A 16,887-nucleotide genomic window follows, 5' to 3' on the forward strand; every position below is an offset into this window, starting at 1 on the left:
CTCGTTGATGAACAAAGTGATGGTGTGGTTCTTTATATTTGCAATTTTCAGTTTTTATACTTTGCTATTTTCTTGCTGTTTTTAGAAAAGTTGGATACCAACTCCCTTTACGTTAAGACACGTGACGTTAAACTGCTAGGAGGGTCGGATCTGGGTCTCTCACATCAAGGCTCAATGCAGTTTAAAAATATTGATTTTAAAAAGTATAAAATCCCAAATCACAATCTATAAATATCTATACTCTAACACTATTACTAGTTAAAACTAAAATACTAAATACTAGTTTTGTGTTTTGTTTATCTATTTCTTTGGGACTTTTTATCCATGAATTTCTAATCATGCAAGTTGCAAAACAATTTTTAACCAAACTAAGTTGACAAAATCATTTCAATTGGTCTTCATTTTTGCAAAGTCTACTTTTAATTTTTATTTTAGTGAACTAAAACAATATGCAACATAATTTATATAAATAATCCTTCAAACAGATCAAGTCATTGCCCTGTTTTCTAATATAATCATGTGCACATAGATTTAAACTCAAAATCTAAGGTCAAACTCCATATACATTCTGTATGCAGCAAAGTAAATATATTAAATGAAATATTACATGGCTGTATGAAGTCACTTAAAGCACGGGTCCTTCTTATCACTACAGCAGTTTCTGTCGGCCACAGAGTCAGCTGGATTCTAAAGAAGGGCAGCAGGTCAGCTCTGGCTGGGTGCTTTGCTCACCACATTGTGGCTCCATGTGGATTCACTTAGTGATGCAGACTGCTTTTCCACAACATGACTTTCAAGAGTTCAGTTCCACTTAAGAGACATATAAACAGAGCAAATACCTTTTAAAACCAGTCCTCACTAATATATATGTATTCTTGAGATCTAGAAACACCTTAAGCTGTCAACTACAGAGCGAATCATCAAAGTTGTGTCAAAATCCAGGAATGAGGTAAGTTTCATGTAAACCCCAGAAAGAAGTGGAAAAGTTCCTTTTCAGGGAATTATGTCACCAAATTCCCTTGGTAATAAAGGTGCAGGTACTTCAGGAAAAAGTGGAGTGCTTATATATAAGCCACTTTTCTAGGGCTCATTGCACCAAGATAGCTTTGTACATTAAATGAAAACAGATACTGTAGTGCCTCAAGAGCTGCTTTGATTTCTTGCCAAAAGCCTGCTTTGGTTCCTAAAATCTAATCTAAGGATTTGGAATAGTCCTGAAGCACAACAACAACTCCCTTCAAGAGCAGTTTTCCAGTGAAATCAAGCTGTGATGAGGTCCTTTCAGACTTCCCAGGCTGTGGACGTTGGGAAAAAACTCCTCTTGCCTTAATGTTTTCATAAACCAGATATTGCTAATGATGGAGCTGAAAAACACAAACCTGTGCAGAGAATCCTCATAAAAGTGCTAATGATTGATGTTGACCACGGCGCACAGTCTGCTTTGAGGTAACGGCACAGACATTCTGGTAAAATCTACAGCTGCAACCTGCTCTAAGGGGCAGAAGTAACTATGAAAAATAAGAATAAATCTGTAATAAAAACTTAATGTCAAATGTTTGTTTTATGTGTACTGTATGTCTCATAGTACATTTTGCTCATAAAAGTGAGTACTTTTGCATTACTCTCATACTGATTAAGTAAACATTAAAGATGAAATAGTTATTGGTACAATAACCCCATTGTTGAATAAATCATAATATAACTTATATGGTCCTTATAATACTTGTTATTATTATAAGGAGTGACAGTCCTGCCAGCTAAGAACAGGAAACTGATGCTGCAATTCAAACGGGTTCACCAAAATTGAACAGTTTAATAGAAAATCAATGCCTGGTCTCATGAGTGTTGGTTTCTGCTGCAGCATGGTTGTTTAAATGTCACAGTGTACTTGAGTGCTGCTGCTGTTGATCACATCCACCGCTTTATGACCACAACATTTCACCCATCTTCTGATGGCATTATGTTACAAAGGAGAAAAAATCTCAAACTGGTTTCTTGAACATGAGTTCACTGTACACTGAACCAGCTTCCAGTTTGGATTCAGGAGACAGAGATTATTTTTACTTTTAAGATTAGGCTTAAAATTTTCCTTTTTGCTAAAGCATATAATTAGGGCCTTAGTTATGCTCCAATAAGTGTAGGCTGCTGGGGGATCCCATGATGCATTGAGTGTTTCTTCTTCAGTCACCTTTCTCACTCAATATGTGTTAAAAGACCTTTTCTGCACTGATTCATACTTGTTATTAATCTCTGGCTCTCTTCCACAGCATGTCTTTATCCTGTCTTCCTCCTCTCACCCCAACCAGTCGTGGCAGATCGCCGCCCCTCCCTGAGCCTGGTTCTGCTGGAGGTTTCTTCCTGTTAAAAGGGAGTTTTTCCTTCCCACTGTTGCCAAAGTGCTTGCTCATAGGGGGTCATATGATTGTTGGGTTTATCTCTCTATGTTTTATTGTAGGGTCTACTTTGCAATGCAAAGTGTGTTGAAGCAACTGTTGTATAAATAAAACTGAATTGAACTGAATTGTGCTCAAATGGTCTCTACAGTCACCTGAACTCAATCCAATAGAGCACCTCTGGGATGCGGTGGAACTCAAAATGTGCATTATGGATGTGTTACCAACTTTGTGATGCTATCATGAAAGCCAAAGAAGTTACAACCCAGTACTAGGAAGATGTAACTTACCAACTTAACCAAGTGGTTGATGAGTGTGTGAAACATTAAAAAAGTTAGTTTACAAGTTTACTACTGAGGCAAAGAAAAAACTTTAAATTTAGCAGTGGAAGAGCTACTGCATTTTTGCCACTTAAAATTACGTTTCAGCTATGAGAATCTGCACTGAAATCTAAGAAGGGATCATTTTCTGGCCTGAGAAACAAACATTTCCCAAACTGAGAGAACAGTGACCCCTACCGTCCGCAACATAGAACTACATACATGAATCATTATGTCCATAATTACGAGGACTATGAATAATCGATTACTGTCATATTCGATTGCTTTTTTTTTTTTTTTGCTTTTTTATGCAAAGTGGGTTTAAGTTACTGAGCATAAAATAGGCCCAACTACATTGCACAACTGGAACATTTTTGCTTGTCGTCAGTTTATTAATGTAGCCTACGAGAAAGTGCTGGACAAAAACAGTAAAAACAATGCGAAACCCCTTTCCTATTATTGTTGTTGTTGTTGTTGTTATTGTTTCTTTATGTATACAAAATGTTTTGCTAAACTTTTGATTAAAATGCCTTGGAGTTCAGGTTTCATCCGTTAAGACTCATCATTGTAGGAAAAGACAAGTATTACTAACGACATCAGTGATTTTATTATTTACAGCTTTGCTTCAGTGGTCTTCTTCAATAAGGTGAACACGGGTTTCCTTATCAGTAAAAGGGGGATCTTCATGAAGAACATAAATGAGGCTTGAATATAAATATATGACAAATATTAAATGATTGAAAATTGGCAGAGAAATCTTTTAATCAAGTGCTTTGATGTTAAATATTATTGCGGCTTTTCATATTTATTGTAGGTTTAAACTGTGGTATTAAGACTTTCACCTGAGATGGACTGGGTTGGTGCAAAGCCTATACTGCACCTTTACTGCCGGCCAGTAGATGGTGCTAAAGCATTAGAAAAGCCACTGGCTTACCTCATTATGGCTAACATGTGAAAGATTAACTGTAAGTAAAGAAGCAAGAACAGTGTATTCTAGACATACAGTACACAGTTCAGTGTATCGTATACGTTCAATTTCAGTTTACTTACACAACAACATCACAACAACATCACAACAGGAGTTTTCTCAAGGTGCCTTGCACTGTAAGGTAAAGACCCTACAATAATACAAAGAAAAAATATAAGTCACATATTTGTGAAGTCTTGTTTTTGATTATGCAAAGTCTCTGTTGTGCGAGGTTTCAAATGTTCATGTACTCCAGCATTTATTTATTTTGTTTTAAATATCTGGGCAAATGCAAGTATGCACATATACTGGATAAAGAGTCGTGAGCACAAACGTCCAATCTTCAAGCCCAGCAGTTGTTTCCAGTAAAAGCTTTTGCAGGAGGAGTACGAGGTTGTTTAAGCAAGCTCAAATCCCGTAAACCTCACACATAAACCCCTTTTCCACTCCTCACACACATCCTGCAGTGGAACAGTTGGCCTTGAACAGTATCAGTTTCATCTTTTGATGCACCATGTCTGTGTCAAAATCTAACAAACCCATGCACAATTTTGAAGTACTCTACACTGCCAACTGGGCCATTGGTTGTTGAGGGGTAGAAGCTGTTGGCACGTTGCCGTCTGGGCATTATAGACACTACTGTCAGGCTCTCTGTCAGCTCTTTTTTAAAGAAATTGTGCCAGCTTTGACTTTAACAGGTTAAAGCTGAATGAGGTCATTTTTAGGTATTGTGTTACATGTCTAAAGTGTCCACTTTGTAACAGCTGCATGCGATGTGTGGGGGATTGCATCCTTCGTCCAGCATTGACCACCTATTCACTGGTATGCTGGGTGGTATGTTGTCAGAAACGGGCATAGTGCAAGCGAGGGGAGGGGGGTATGGAGGGGGTGGTTGCTTAGCGTTGGGGCCCTGGGGTCCTGCAAGTATGTGCCAATAGCCTATGTGCACATGTGGTGTGGTGAAAAATGGACTTGCATTGTTTGATCCATGAATGTGAGACCCCAGCGTGACTCACACATTAGGGCTAGCAGTGAACAGAACACACTCCCTGAAGGATTTCCACTTCGGCTTAGGGATCTTCGTGGCATACAATACAGCAAGGCTTTCTTTGACAGCTTTTATTTTGTAGCTCATATTGTTGTTGTTTGTTTTTTTACCCCTCATTTGAAGCTCAAAGTTCTCACAGTGAAGGAATTATAAAAACCTGCTGAAAGTCATTTAATAAATGCGCACATTATGGCCAGTGGTAGTGTTTTTATTATAGAAAATACTTTCCCATTGTAAAACTTGGGCTGTTAAGAAGCCTGGAAAATGTTGCCCCATGTCAGCATACTTACAATGACTTGAGGCAAAGGCCAGACACGACTATAGCTGTGAGCTGTGGGCAGTCTTTTGTGATTGAAACTACTCACGATAAGAGGTGGGAGGGGGGGAAGCCAATTATTTTTAACAGCTTTACACTCCAATTAATCCGGAGACTTTTTACACACTGTTGTGGCTCATGTCACCAGGGAATATCAGACCTCTAAACAGAATGTCTCCTTTGTTTATGCATTTCACAAAAGTCAGTGAGAACTGCATATACAGTACAACCCACATATACCGTGTCATGTGATGACACAGAGAGCGCACAGTTCAAGCAGCTGAAATGCTTTCAGATTATTGTGACTTCAGCATCTTATGGGTTTAATGCTATATGAAGGGGAGAAGGGTGAAATTTATGTGTCTTCAATGGAAATGTTTGCAAAGGTAATGAAAAACGATTTTGGAGGTCATGGGGGAATTACTTTCCAGGTAGATCAGAATAGATGAGGGGCATTTTTCCAATTCCAGCTGTTTTCCTCTGTATTCTATAGAGGACCAGCGCTTTCTTCACAAATCAGTAGCAGAGTAAGCTACTTTACTCAGTTAAAGTAACTTTTTGTTACAGAGTAATCACCTGTTTTTGTTAACAAAAAAAAGACAGAAAGAAAAATGGGGAAAAGGTGATTTACATGCAAACATGCATGGAATTACAGTATATAAGTCAAGGACAGCATTTGAAAGCATTTGAAAAATACTGTTCAAACTTTAAAAATAAGTTTTACAAAACTTTTAGAGGAAAGTCAGGCTCCTTAGAAGGAAAGAATATTAAAAACACGAGGGGCGACTCAAGACTTGTGCACAGTAAGTTTCATACCTAAAACATTTCTTGGTTATATCGTCAGCAGCATCTTTGATTCGTTTTTTTTTATTAGGATATTCTTAGAAAAATCGATACTGTGTCAAGGCATAGTATGAGCTAATGATGGCACTGTTGCCTTCAGCAAACATGCACTGAACTGTAGCTCCTTGCTACTATAAAGGGAAAGCAAAGAGTGTATCACTCTGCTCTAACAGTGGTAGGTAAGACCATTTGGAACGGATCTATCGCTGTTGGTGGATTGATCCATAACCTTGCATCTGACAAGTAAACTCAAATCAGTTCATTCTGAATTTGGAACCAGAACTTCTTTTTTTTGTGCTCAACTAAGTAATATGTTCTACTTTCTTGTACCTGAGAGACATAAACTAACCCATAAACTAAGTAAGATACAATCTGTGGACAGGAGGAAATGAGGGGGAAAAGAATAAAAGAAATGTAAATAAAGAAATCACTTCTGTTGTAATTATTATTCATTCTGTCTTTGGAAAAGAGTGTGACCATGTTTAACCCACAAAAAAAGCACCACTATCACTGCACTATTCATCCTTTAAAAGGCCCTCAAAACCTCAGCCATGTCCCTCCCCCCAAAACATCTCCATCCCTTTTGTGTACCTGCTCTAATTGAGAGTCACTCCAAGTGATGCTGTCTTGTTCTGAACATGTCGTTCTGTCTGGACTACAGACCACAGACTGTACGTGTCTGGGGAAGTCTTTGTGTTTGATAATGTGCATGTGCTTCACACACATTTAAATACGACCACAGTCTCTTTCTCGGACACACACACACACACACACACACACATCTAATCTATTAGCTTAGTAAGAGGGGCACTTATTCCAGTTTTACTCGATGCTCTCTCTCTCTCGAGCTGCTCAAACACAGAAAACCACTTCAGTACACCGGCATAATAGCCAATGACAAGCTTTTAAGCTCTCCAGCCTCATTTTGCCATGTGAACATCTTTATTTTTTACAATAATAAATAAGTACCTTCAGTTGTAGCCCATTGATATTATTTTAAAGTATGTCTGCAGTAGTATACACAGTGCTCATGACACTTTGCTTTGGGAAGCAGGAAAAATGATTGTTTAATGGGAAAGCTGGCCTCCAAAATTGTCTCTATTAAACTGGGTTTTGAAGAACGGTGCATTATAAGTATTTTGTCTGTTAGGGTTTCCTCTGGAATTTCTGCTTTACTTTCACAGTCCAAAACATGCAGACAAATTGCCTGTTTTGGGACTCTAAAATCCCAAATTACGAGCGTGAATTGTATGACTGTAAATGATTGCTTGGCAATATATATTAGCCATGGAAAAGATCCTTCTGGGGAGTGCACTCAGTGTCACTGCTTGTACTTACAATCCAAAAGGCTGCAAATCAGCAGCTATTTTATTGTCTGAAAAACAGGGGAAAGCATCACTTAAACAGATCCAAGTTTCTTTCTTTCTTTCTTTTTTTTGTGAACAAATCGGTTGGCTTAAAAAAACAAAACCCACGGCACCAAAACCCATAATTTTAAGTAGGGATGTGTTTTTCAAGTAATTAAACTCCTGTTTTGGGTGTGAGATGTGTAACAGATGGCTTTTTTTTGGCTTTTTTTTTTTTCAAAACTGCAAGAACATTAAAACTCTGAACTAAATGCTGAACCTGTTCATTAAATGAGTCTTTTGTAAGACAGTAAATAACTCACTGAGACACAGTTTGCACTTTTCATGTACTGGGAAAAGCTTACGTGTTTATTAAGAAACACATTCGTCATTACTTTCATTTACTCACTGAAACACTCGTGGCTGTGTTGGCAGTTGCATCCACAGGTAGCGGAAGTTCAGCAAAATTACAGCGCAGATGCAATTGTTTGCACACAACAACGCAAAGTTGTTCACACTGCTCGTTAAAGATTTGGTTGAGTGCGGAGGCAGCAGGGGTGATTTGAGGGTTGAAACCAGCAGTGGATGGAAATAATATGAGAGGCAGAGAGGAAAGAGTGAGAGCAGAAGGGAATGCGAGAGAAGGAAGATGAGAAGCAAATTTCAAATTTAGTAGCTGTGAGAGAAAGAATTTTTTTTGTTTGCAGTTTTGGTGGATGGATGGATGCATGGATGGATGATATATCTACAGTGATGCAAAGAGGAGAACAGCAATTGTCTTCATAGGAAAAGGGGGTACAAAAAGGACTTTGAATATCTCAGTATTGATGCATGGATGTAAAATGACACAGAAAACATGGATCAGCTCTCATTCAGCTTTTGTTAAAACTGCTTTTATTGAGATATTTGCCATATTTTTTACCTTAAAAATTTTCAGCTAACGAAAAGACTAGGTTTTGGTATGTTTTGTAAAGGTGGAGTACATGAAATTTATGGCCCTTCTGAACCAAGCAAACTACCCACCAGTCATTTCTCTCTGATGCTTCAGGTGAACCTTACTGCTACCACTCTAAAATTAATGATTGTTACCTACCTACAATTCCAAAGCTTTATTGTATTCATTTTAAAAGAACCTCAAAGCCTTGTTCCTTGGACCTCATGTTGGCATTATGCACATGGGCAGTGTTGAGTGAGCTATAACGTGTCATGCAGTATAAGAAAGAATTAACAGTGTTTCACATGTCTTGGTAGCAGCAGGATTTATTCAGTTTTAACACTCCATATGGTTGGCTATTGTAGCTCAACGGCATACCCCACCCAGCTGCTTGTGACACATTTTGCTGGCACAGAGTGCAGCATCAGAGGCCACTTTGATCAGACTGTCTGTCAGCTGCCATAAGGACAAGGCTTGACTGAGAAGAAGGCCAAAAAGACTTGTTAGACACATAATTAGATGTCTTCTAATTAGACAGTCATGCTTCATTGTAAGATTTTACATACTAATTTGCAGTTCTTTCCTCATAAAAAGCATTTATCACAGTACAGTAGATCATAAACCTAGATATTATCTGCTTCTTTGTCCTCTGTGACCTCCCCGATAGATAAAAAGGACACAAAAATAGGGCTTATTATTGCTGTTTTTCTTAAAGACAATCACATGTAGAGATGACTGAATGACAGATGTGTTGTAGATATATATTTGATCCTGCTCTTGTGTTTATTTTTCTGTACATTTCTCTCAACCAGATGGTTTCCATAGCAGCAATTAATAACCCACACACACGCTGCAAAACGTACCTTTTTTAAAAGCACTTATCTGTTGTGGTGATAAAATACTTTTCAAGAAAATTTTCCAGTAATGCCGCCTTTCGAAAGTGTTTGAAGAAACTGAGGCCACACAGCGAGGCCATTGGGGTGTTGTGCTGATGCTTTGTTAGATAGTCGCGCCACAGCCAAAGCAAAACCTTGTGTTGTTAGTTCTCTTTTGGACCCTTACACCTTTCTCATCTTGAACTATTGTTGCACGGGCCATCACTGACATGCTATTATTCCCGCATGAAAGAACACTGACAATAAGGCTAAAGGGATCCTTTTCTTGAGAGGAGCTAGGCTCATAGACCAAGACAAGGGCTACAAACTACCCAAAATCCTCTCTTCTGGGTGTTCCTCAGTAGGTATAGCTATTTGGCAGTCTCATCTTAGATGTTCATGCCCTGCATGTCAAAGCAGAACGTCTTACTGTGCAAAATGTACATCATAAGTACATGTGTTGATGTCCTTATTCTTGTAATTTCATGTTGGCAAATACATAACACTGTATCTCCAAGAATGTTAGAGAAATGTTTGATCTTTGCATGAACGCTGAATCTGTGTGCACAAGATGCTTATTAGAGCAGAAAGCGGAATTTTTCCTCCATCTGATTTACATCAGGTGCAAGACCATGGAAGGGTAATTTTCGCTGATAGAAATATTTTTATTATAGAGTTCTAGTTGTAGTGGAAATGATAGGTCTACTTTACAGCATTTGCAGACTCCAGCTTACCCCCCTTATTCTTTTGTCTAGGACTGATTATCCTGGAATGTTTGTTTAGAATCATCCCCTGTATGGGAACGTCACCTGGAGTTTGTAGTAGTGCCCTAGATGAAGACGAGCTCTGAGATACACCTGGTGAGGGACAACAAAGAGATGAGATTAACCATCCTGTAAGGCATCTTTTAACCACGGATGACATCTCTCGCATGATCCAATCGCAGTCGAACTGAAAGTAAAGTAAGCAATAAAGATGCCAAATAGAGAAAACTCATAAAGTAAAAGTCAAAAAAATAAAGGTTGTCATTTTAAAACAAGGTCTGAAGTCAGCATTTAAAGTTCTTTTTCAACTGCCATTTGTATTTACTGTTTGATTCGTGGATCACTGTTCATTTAAACCCATTTTAAATTTGTACAAAACAACACTCACTTAATGATTAAAGACAATTTCCAGTCAGTGCATGATTCTTGGACTAAAATAAACATGATCAGAGAAGCCAAAACAGGGTTTTGTACTGTAAAGCATTTAAAATTGTTACTCATAATGAGGAACAATTGTAAAAAGCACAACCAGGGTTTAGGTAGGTATCAAAACAAATGTAATTTAACAGACTAGTTCCTTTCACACATACTGTAGCCTCAGGGTATTAATTCATTTGCACATGTAGCTTCAGAGTATTCAGTGATTGATTGATTGATTTAGCTAGCTTTGCACGCACTCCCCTCCAAAATAAAAATATTATGTCCTAAGCTTTTCACCTGTGAAGATTCACATGTTGATATGCATTCAGATATGAGGCAGATGAAAAGAAAACAATATTTGTACTTGGAAATATTAAATATAGAATTCTTAATCATTTTTTAAATTCTGAAATTTCTTTGCTTTACTGAACTACTTGTAAACTTTTTCCTGCGGACAGGATGCAATGAACATGTTTTCTTTCACATTCCTTCCTGAGTACTAATGCTTGTAGAGATCCTTTCTAGGTCTGTGTCTGACAAAGGGCTGTTGTTTTCCCAGCTTTTTCTCTTTTCACACGCCAGCTTCAGAACAGCTGCTGAGGCATTAGAATAAAATTAAGGGAATATTTTGTTTTCTGCTCACTGCTGATGTGGTTGTAACATTGATTCTGTTCTTCTTTCCTTCCTCCTGTGTGACCTCTGTTCCTCATTTCCTGGACTCTTACGGTATCAAGTAATTTATACATGCATTCCTAACCACAGCAAATTAATATTTTTGACTTATCTAGTAATGACTCAGTAGACATCTGTTGGGAAAGTCTGATAACAATCAAACGTTACCTACGTATTAACCTTAGTTTCTTGTTAAGGTGCAAGAGGTCTGGGACTCCTATTTGTGACAGAAACACTAACCTGTGAAGGTATAACGATTATAGATATTGCACAATGACTAATATGTTACAAGTACAACCCTGTACCCAAAAAAGTTGGAATGCAGCAACATGTCTCAAAAAATTCAGATGGGGTAACAAAAAATAAGTGGTACTAAAAGGAAACAGCTGGAGGAACATTCTGCAGCTAATTAGATTAACTGGCAACAGGTCAGTAACATGACCGGGAATAACAAGAACATCTTAGAGAGGCAGAGTTTCTCAGAAGTAAACATGATTCACCAGTCTACGAAAATTGTGTGACAGTTTTAGAATAATGATCCTCAGGCTCAGGAAATCTTCCAGAAATCATTAAAAAGGACAAGGACCATTTGCCATGTTGTCAGCGCTCATCTCAAAAGCCTGCATCTCTGATTGTACAGTATGGTGGTGCATTAGTGACTATGAAATTATCAACGCTGAAAGGTTTGTGCAAATTTTAGACCAAAATGTTCTCATCCAGATCTTTTTCGGTGATGACCTTGCTTATTTCAGCAAGACAATGCTAAACACCATACTGCAACTATTACAACAGCACGGCTGCATGAAGTGAAAATTACAACAAAGAAGACCCAAAACAGTGAGAATCCTATATCAGACAAGCAGAGATGGGCAGTAACACGTAATCCGATTACTTTTTTAAAGCAACGAGTAAAGTAAGGGATTACTATTGCAAAAAAGGTAATTAGATTACTGTTACTTTCCTGTAAGCACGATGCATTACTGCGTTACTAAAACCGTGATTTTTTTTTCATGACAATGACGTAAGCGAGTGCGACGTTCGTGGCAACAGCTGTGTGCAGATCAACAACGGATAATATATCGAGTGCGGGAGAGAGTATGAGCGTGCAGCGTTAAAGCGTGGAAGTACTGATTAGCGTCTGCTGTTCACTGCGTGGGAAGAAAACTTCTTTTTGCAGCGAAAAAACCCTTAACTTCCGAGAAAGCACCGAGTACGCAGACTGCAGAGTGCGCTACCACGTAATGGGAAATTCACAGACAAACTCGCGGATTCTTCAACTGACCGTTGCGGCACACCTGCACCAGGGCAAACCTCCGCCTGCTATACAGGTGAAAATAGAGCAACAGGACCGCTGAGTCTTTGATTTTATTTATTTTCTGCTGTGTTTCACTTGCATTTATTTGAAAGAGTGAGTGTAAACACAAAAATGTTTTTATTTTATGTGCTGGAATGTGCAGAAAATAGGTTTAAATGTTAAACAAATTTCTTCCAGTCAGAGAATGTTGCATATAATTTAATTTTTGCTTGATGCATAAAGTTAAAAGATTAAAACTGATAAAACAAGTTTTAAAAAGAGACTTTTCCATTTGATTACATTTTGTATGATGGATTATGCAGAAAAAGTAGAATTGGGCTGAAAGATCTATCGCTTTATCACCTATTCAGGTTGTAAATCGTGTTTTTAAAAAGTAACTAAGTAAATAATTACTTTTGAAAATAAGTAATCAGTAAAGTAACAGGATTACTTTTGGGGGGAAGTAATCAGTAATTAGTTACTGATTACTTTTTTCAAGTAACTTGACCAACACTGCAGACAAGAATGGGACAACATTCCTCTCCAACGAAATCAAACACCTGAACTCCAAACTCAGGTGTTAAGGACTGTTGTTAAAAGACAAGGGGATGCTATGCAGTGCTAGTGCCAGTGTTTTATTTTGTTTTATCTAACCTATAGCCCAAATTCACCAAAAAGAAAAAAAAACTAGACCTTTATGCGTGTATGTGAACTATTTTGCGTCCAATGACAAGTTGTTTTTGGAATTTTGTCATGCTACAGTGATTTGTGAATTGCCTTTGATTAGACAGCCTCCTGAAACTTGCAGAAGTCTTTCTTCTTAAAACATTCTTTAGTTTTCAGGTAACCAAAATGATTAAGACACGTTTTTCTAACTAGTTTTTACAAGAATGTTGCAAGGAGCCACACACCACCTGGTGCAAACCAGTGAAGGATTATTGCTTAATGCAGCCAACATCATATTCAGATGAAAAGGTTAATTTCCCTTTAAAGACATAATCTTTTAGCGAGAAATGTCAGAGCTGGTTAGAAACACAGTGCACACTGAGTAGTTCTTTGACATGCAGTGTATTTGAGCTTGCTGAAGTCTGGAAAGTATTCTACTTTCATAGAAAAATAAAATCAGTTCTGCCAGATCTCTCAGCAAATTTGTAAGATTGTGTTGCACTCACCCACAGACTGTGCAGAGACAGCCAGCAGACTGCATGTGCTGCGTGGGGGAGCGAAAGTGTGAGGTGCACAGATGGAGAAGAATAACATCAATAGGACTGGTGCGCTGACAGATTCTGTAAATCTGATTTTTAATGAGACATTCGAATAAAGAATTTAACAGCACTTTTCTCTTATGTATACAGCAAGACCACGAACTACAGTTTCTACTTACTTTACACGATGAATGATTTTTAAAGGCAGTGAGTCACTTTGAGGGTTTTTTTTCTAAGAGTAATTGGCCATGTTTCCTTTTCAATAAATTGGAGCTTGATTTGAAAGACTGTGATTTCAGCTCGCTCGATGTGTTGTATACTTTACGTGTCAGTAATGGACGGAGGTCAAAGTGAGAGAAAATGGTAACAGAAGGCTAATGTTTGTGTTTTCAGAAAAATCTGATGAAAAACGCCATTGCACTGGCTGACTTTTGATGTTCTGATTTCCTTAGACTTGGCAGCCCCCGATAACAAGAGAAATGATTTGACACGATACTTTCCAAGGGTAATTGACCCTTTTCCTGGACACACACACACCAAGATCAAAACAGTGTATCCTCTAGACTCCAAGAACCACTGATTAAGCATAATTTACAGTAGACGTATTTCCCTTCCACTTCTAGGGTAGACCTGGAATAGACATACTGTATGAGATGTTCATCTCCATCTATGTATGTTGTGCACGGTTTAAGCTGGTGACTGAATGTGGCGAGTTGCCAGCCAAGACTCAGTGTTTCTTGGGAAATGGAGAAAAAAGGGGCATTGTTCTAGGAGCAGATACCAGCTTTACGAGCAAATTCAGCTGGACTGAAATTTTTTTGCCATGTATAGAAAGCAGGAGTGGAGCGGGACCTGACAAAAGATGACATTGGTTTGTAAGTTTTAGGCAGTGACGCTCAGGGGGATTCCATTATGTGGCTGTCACACAGCATTAGGCGAGACAGCAAACACTTTCATGTGTGGATTACCATTTACCCGTTGGAGATAATAGATATTTGCCTTAGCTAATCCATTTCTCTATTGATTTTTTTCTCCCTTTAATAACTTCTTGCAAGCAAGCAAATTTTAATAAGTGCAAGAATGCTGACATGTAAGAAGCTGGGACAAAGGGCTGTGTTTGACACAGATAAGCTGTTTAGTGTAGTTTTCCATGCAAAGATCATTTTGACAACTTTATTTATTTCAAACAACACATACAGTTTGTAAGCGCACATTATGTTTACATGTAACAGAAAATCCATCTGCTTTCATGTAAGAGTGTTGTGTAAGTGGGGTATCCTTTTTATTTTTTTAAACGATTTCAGAAGTAGGTCAAATGGTGACTGGTCATTTCTTTGACAGAAGAGGTCACTCCTCTTGTTGAAAGCCTAATAATAATAAATCTCATGCCACAGCTTTTGGCAATGTTCTCCTCATTTCAAAGATAAATCCAGTGGATGAATTTATGCTAGTAGTTACTGTCTGCGTAGCCTAATGCTGATATAAACCACTTTTGTCCTAGATCTATTAATAGAACAGTTGCTATTCCTGCGTTGCTAAAGAAAAATACATACATAAATACCATGTAAGTCCCAACAGTTCACTTCTGTTTGATAAATCTAAAAAAAAAAATTCTAAAATGATTTAGTAAGCTTGAAGTACCTTTTCGTGAGAGTGCCTAACAGCAGGAGAATTACAGAATATTACAAGCATTATGCATCATTTCTATGATATCAATTATGACTAGTTGCTTACATCGTCAGAATTACCTCTGGAATTAGATCATTCGTGATATAACAGCTAAGACTGTCAGTAATGACACGTTGATTTAATCACATAACATTGAATTGAAAAGGAAATAAATATTTTGTTATTTTAAGTTTTAGCTTAAAGACCTGCAAAACCAAATAGTAAGAACGAGGGTGGGCAAAGATAATAAGGACATTTTCCACAAACACTATTTTTGGTCACCACTCCAAAAACTCATTGTGATGTCAGGTGTTTACTTGTTGGAGGTTCCTGGTCCTTGGTTTCGGTACAGGTGAAGGCTGTGGTCTGTCAGGAACGTCATACATGAGTGAAGGGCTGTTTTCAGTCTGAACTTCAAGCTGAGGAACATTCTGGTAATATGTTCTTGGTGAAGGCTGAGGTATCAGCGGTGGAGTGACAACCTCTGTTGGGTGGTTATTCTTGTGTTCTGGGCTTACAGAGTGAGTCTCCTGCTTCTGTAGAGAAAGCATCCTCAGTTCGCCTTTATCCCTGGGACTCGTTTGGCTTTTGTTGCGTCTGAGTAAACAGCACAATCCAACGATAACGAAGAGCAGAAAAAGAATCAGACCTCCTCCTCCTGCTAGCACTGCCATTACAGTTTGACGTTTAAAAGAAAGTAAAGGTGGACAAGTCGGCCGAACCTTGTCGCTACTCGCCTTGCTGATTTTGTTTGCCACATCACACGTGAAACTTCTCTCAGCTTTCAGATCGATAAAAGATATGCTCAGTGTTTGTTTTGTTTCACTTTTTAATGTCTCCTTATCAAGCGTCCATGAAAACACCAAACCCTCAGGTTTAGTAACATGGCAATTAAGATTAACAGCCATAGAGCTGAAGTCACAAGAATAACTGAGCTGAGGTTTTGATACTTTGTCCAGCACGCAGAGGCGCCCAGTCCATGTTTTAGCAGATGTATTATTGGGATGCAGTACATGTCCTTTGTAAATCCCTTGACTTGAAAACAGAATTTTCTTAAGCACGAGTGATCCATTTGAAGTAATGTCCTCTGGTTTTCCAGTTGACACTTTCCCTTGCCTGTAGAAAATGACTGTATTGTTATGAACCCATTTCAGGATATGAGAGTTTGTCAGTCGTTCATATGCAAGCGGCAGAGTCAGACTCTGCCCAGGAGTGGCATAGAGATCACACGTATCTTCTTTTGCCATTAAAAGGTTGATGAATCCCAAAAGAATTGCAGCACCAAACATGGCTGTAAAATATGCCATGAGATCCAGAAGTTTTAGAAGTCAAGATGATTTCCAAGCCTCGCTCCAGGACCCGTTCTACCAAAATGGGAGTGATACATTCGCAGCTCAGAATTTATCTGACTTTATTTGGGAAGTGAATCTTCAGTAGTGTGGAAACCACTTCATAAAAGTCTACTTTCAGTTCTGTAAAGCTGACTAAAAGCGCTGTCAGAGTCATGCGGTAACTGGCATTTACCCGTTTTCCTTCATGTGACATGACGTGATGTGACGTGGTGGAGAAAGAATTTTTCGTCAAAATATCACTTAATAAACCATTACAAAAAGTAATACCTTTTAAATGTTATTTATAAAAGCCACAGGGGATTCACAGTTGGCATCACATAACTCCCTCTAACCATAGCTCTCCAATGAGGAACAGATCCACACCAAAACCCCAAGATAAAGCAACTGAGGATCTCTCTTTAAGACGAAAATACAAAAAATAGATACAAACAAGTACCGAGTAGTAGTACCAGTAATCACAATGAAGATGC

The 16,887-nt window shown here is 38.3% G+C and overlaps 1 protein-coding gene across 1 annotated transcript; it reads right to left on the reverse strand.

The window, feature by feature from the left end:
- Positions 1 to 14,556: 14,556 nt before the first annotated feature.
- Positions 14,557 to 16,459, reverse strand: LOC113027452 (T-cell surface antigen CD2-like). The gene has a single exon (XM_026177062.2). It carries the CDS (start codon positions 16,370 to 16,372, stop codon positions 15,371 to 15,373), a length of 1,002 nt encoding a protein of 333 aa, XP_026032847.2. The 5' UTR covers positions 16,373 to 16,459; the 3' UTR covers positions 14,557 to 15,370.
- Between the last annotated feature and the right edge of the window lie 428 nt (positions 16,460 to 16,887).

Source organism: Astatotilapia calliptera, chromosome 7 (assembly GCF_964374335.1).
Source record: "Astatotilapia calliptera chromosome 7, fAstCal68.1, whole genome shotgun sequence".
Classification (NCBI taxonomy): Eukaryota; Metazoa; Chordata; class Actinopteri; order Cichliformes; family Cichlidae; genus Astatotilapia; species Astatotilapia calliptera.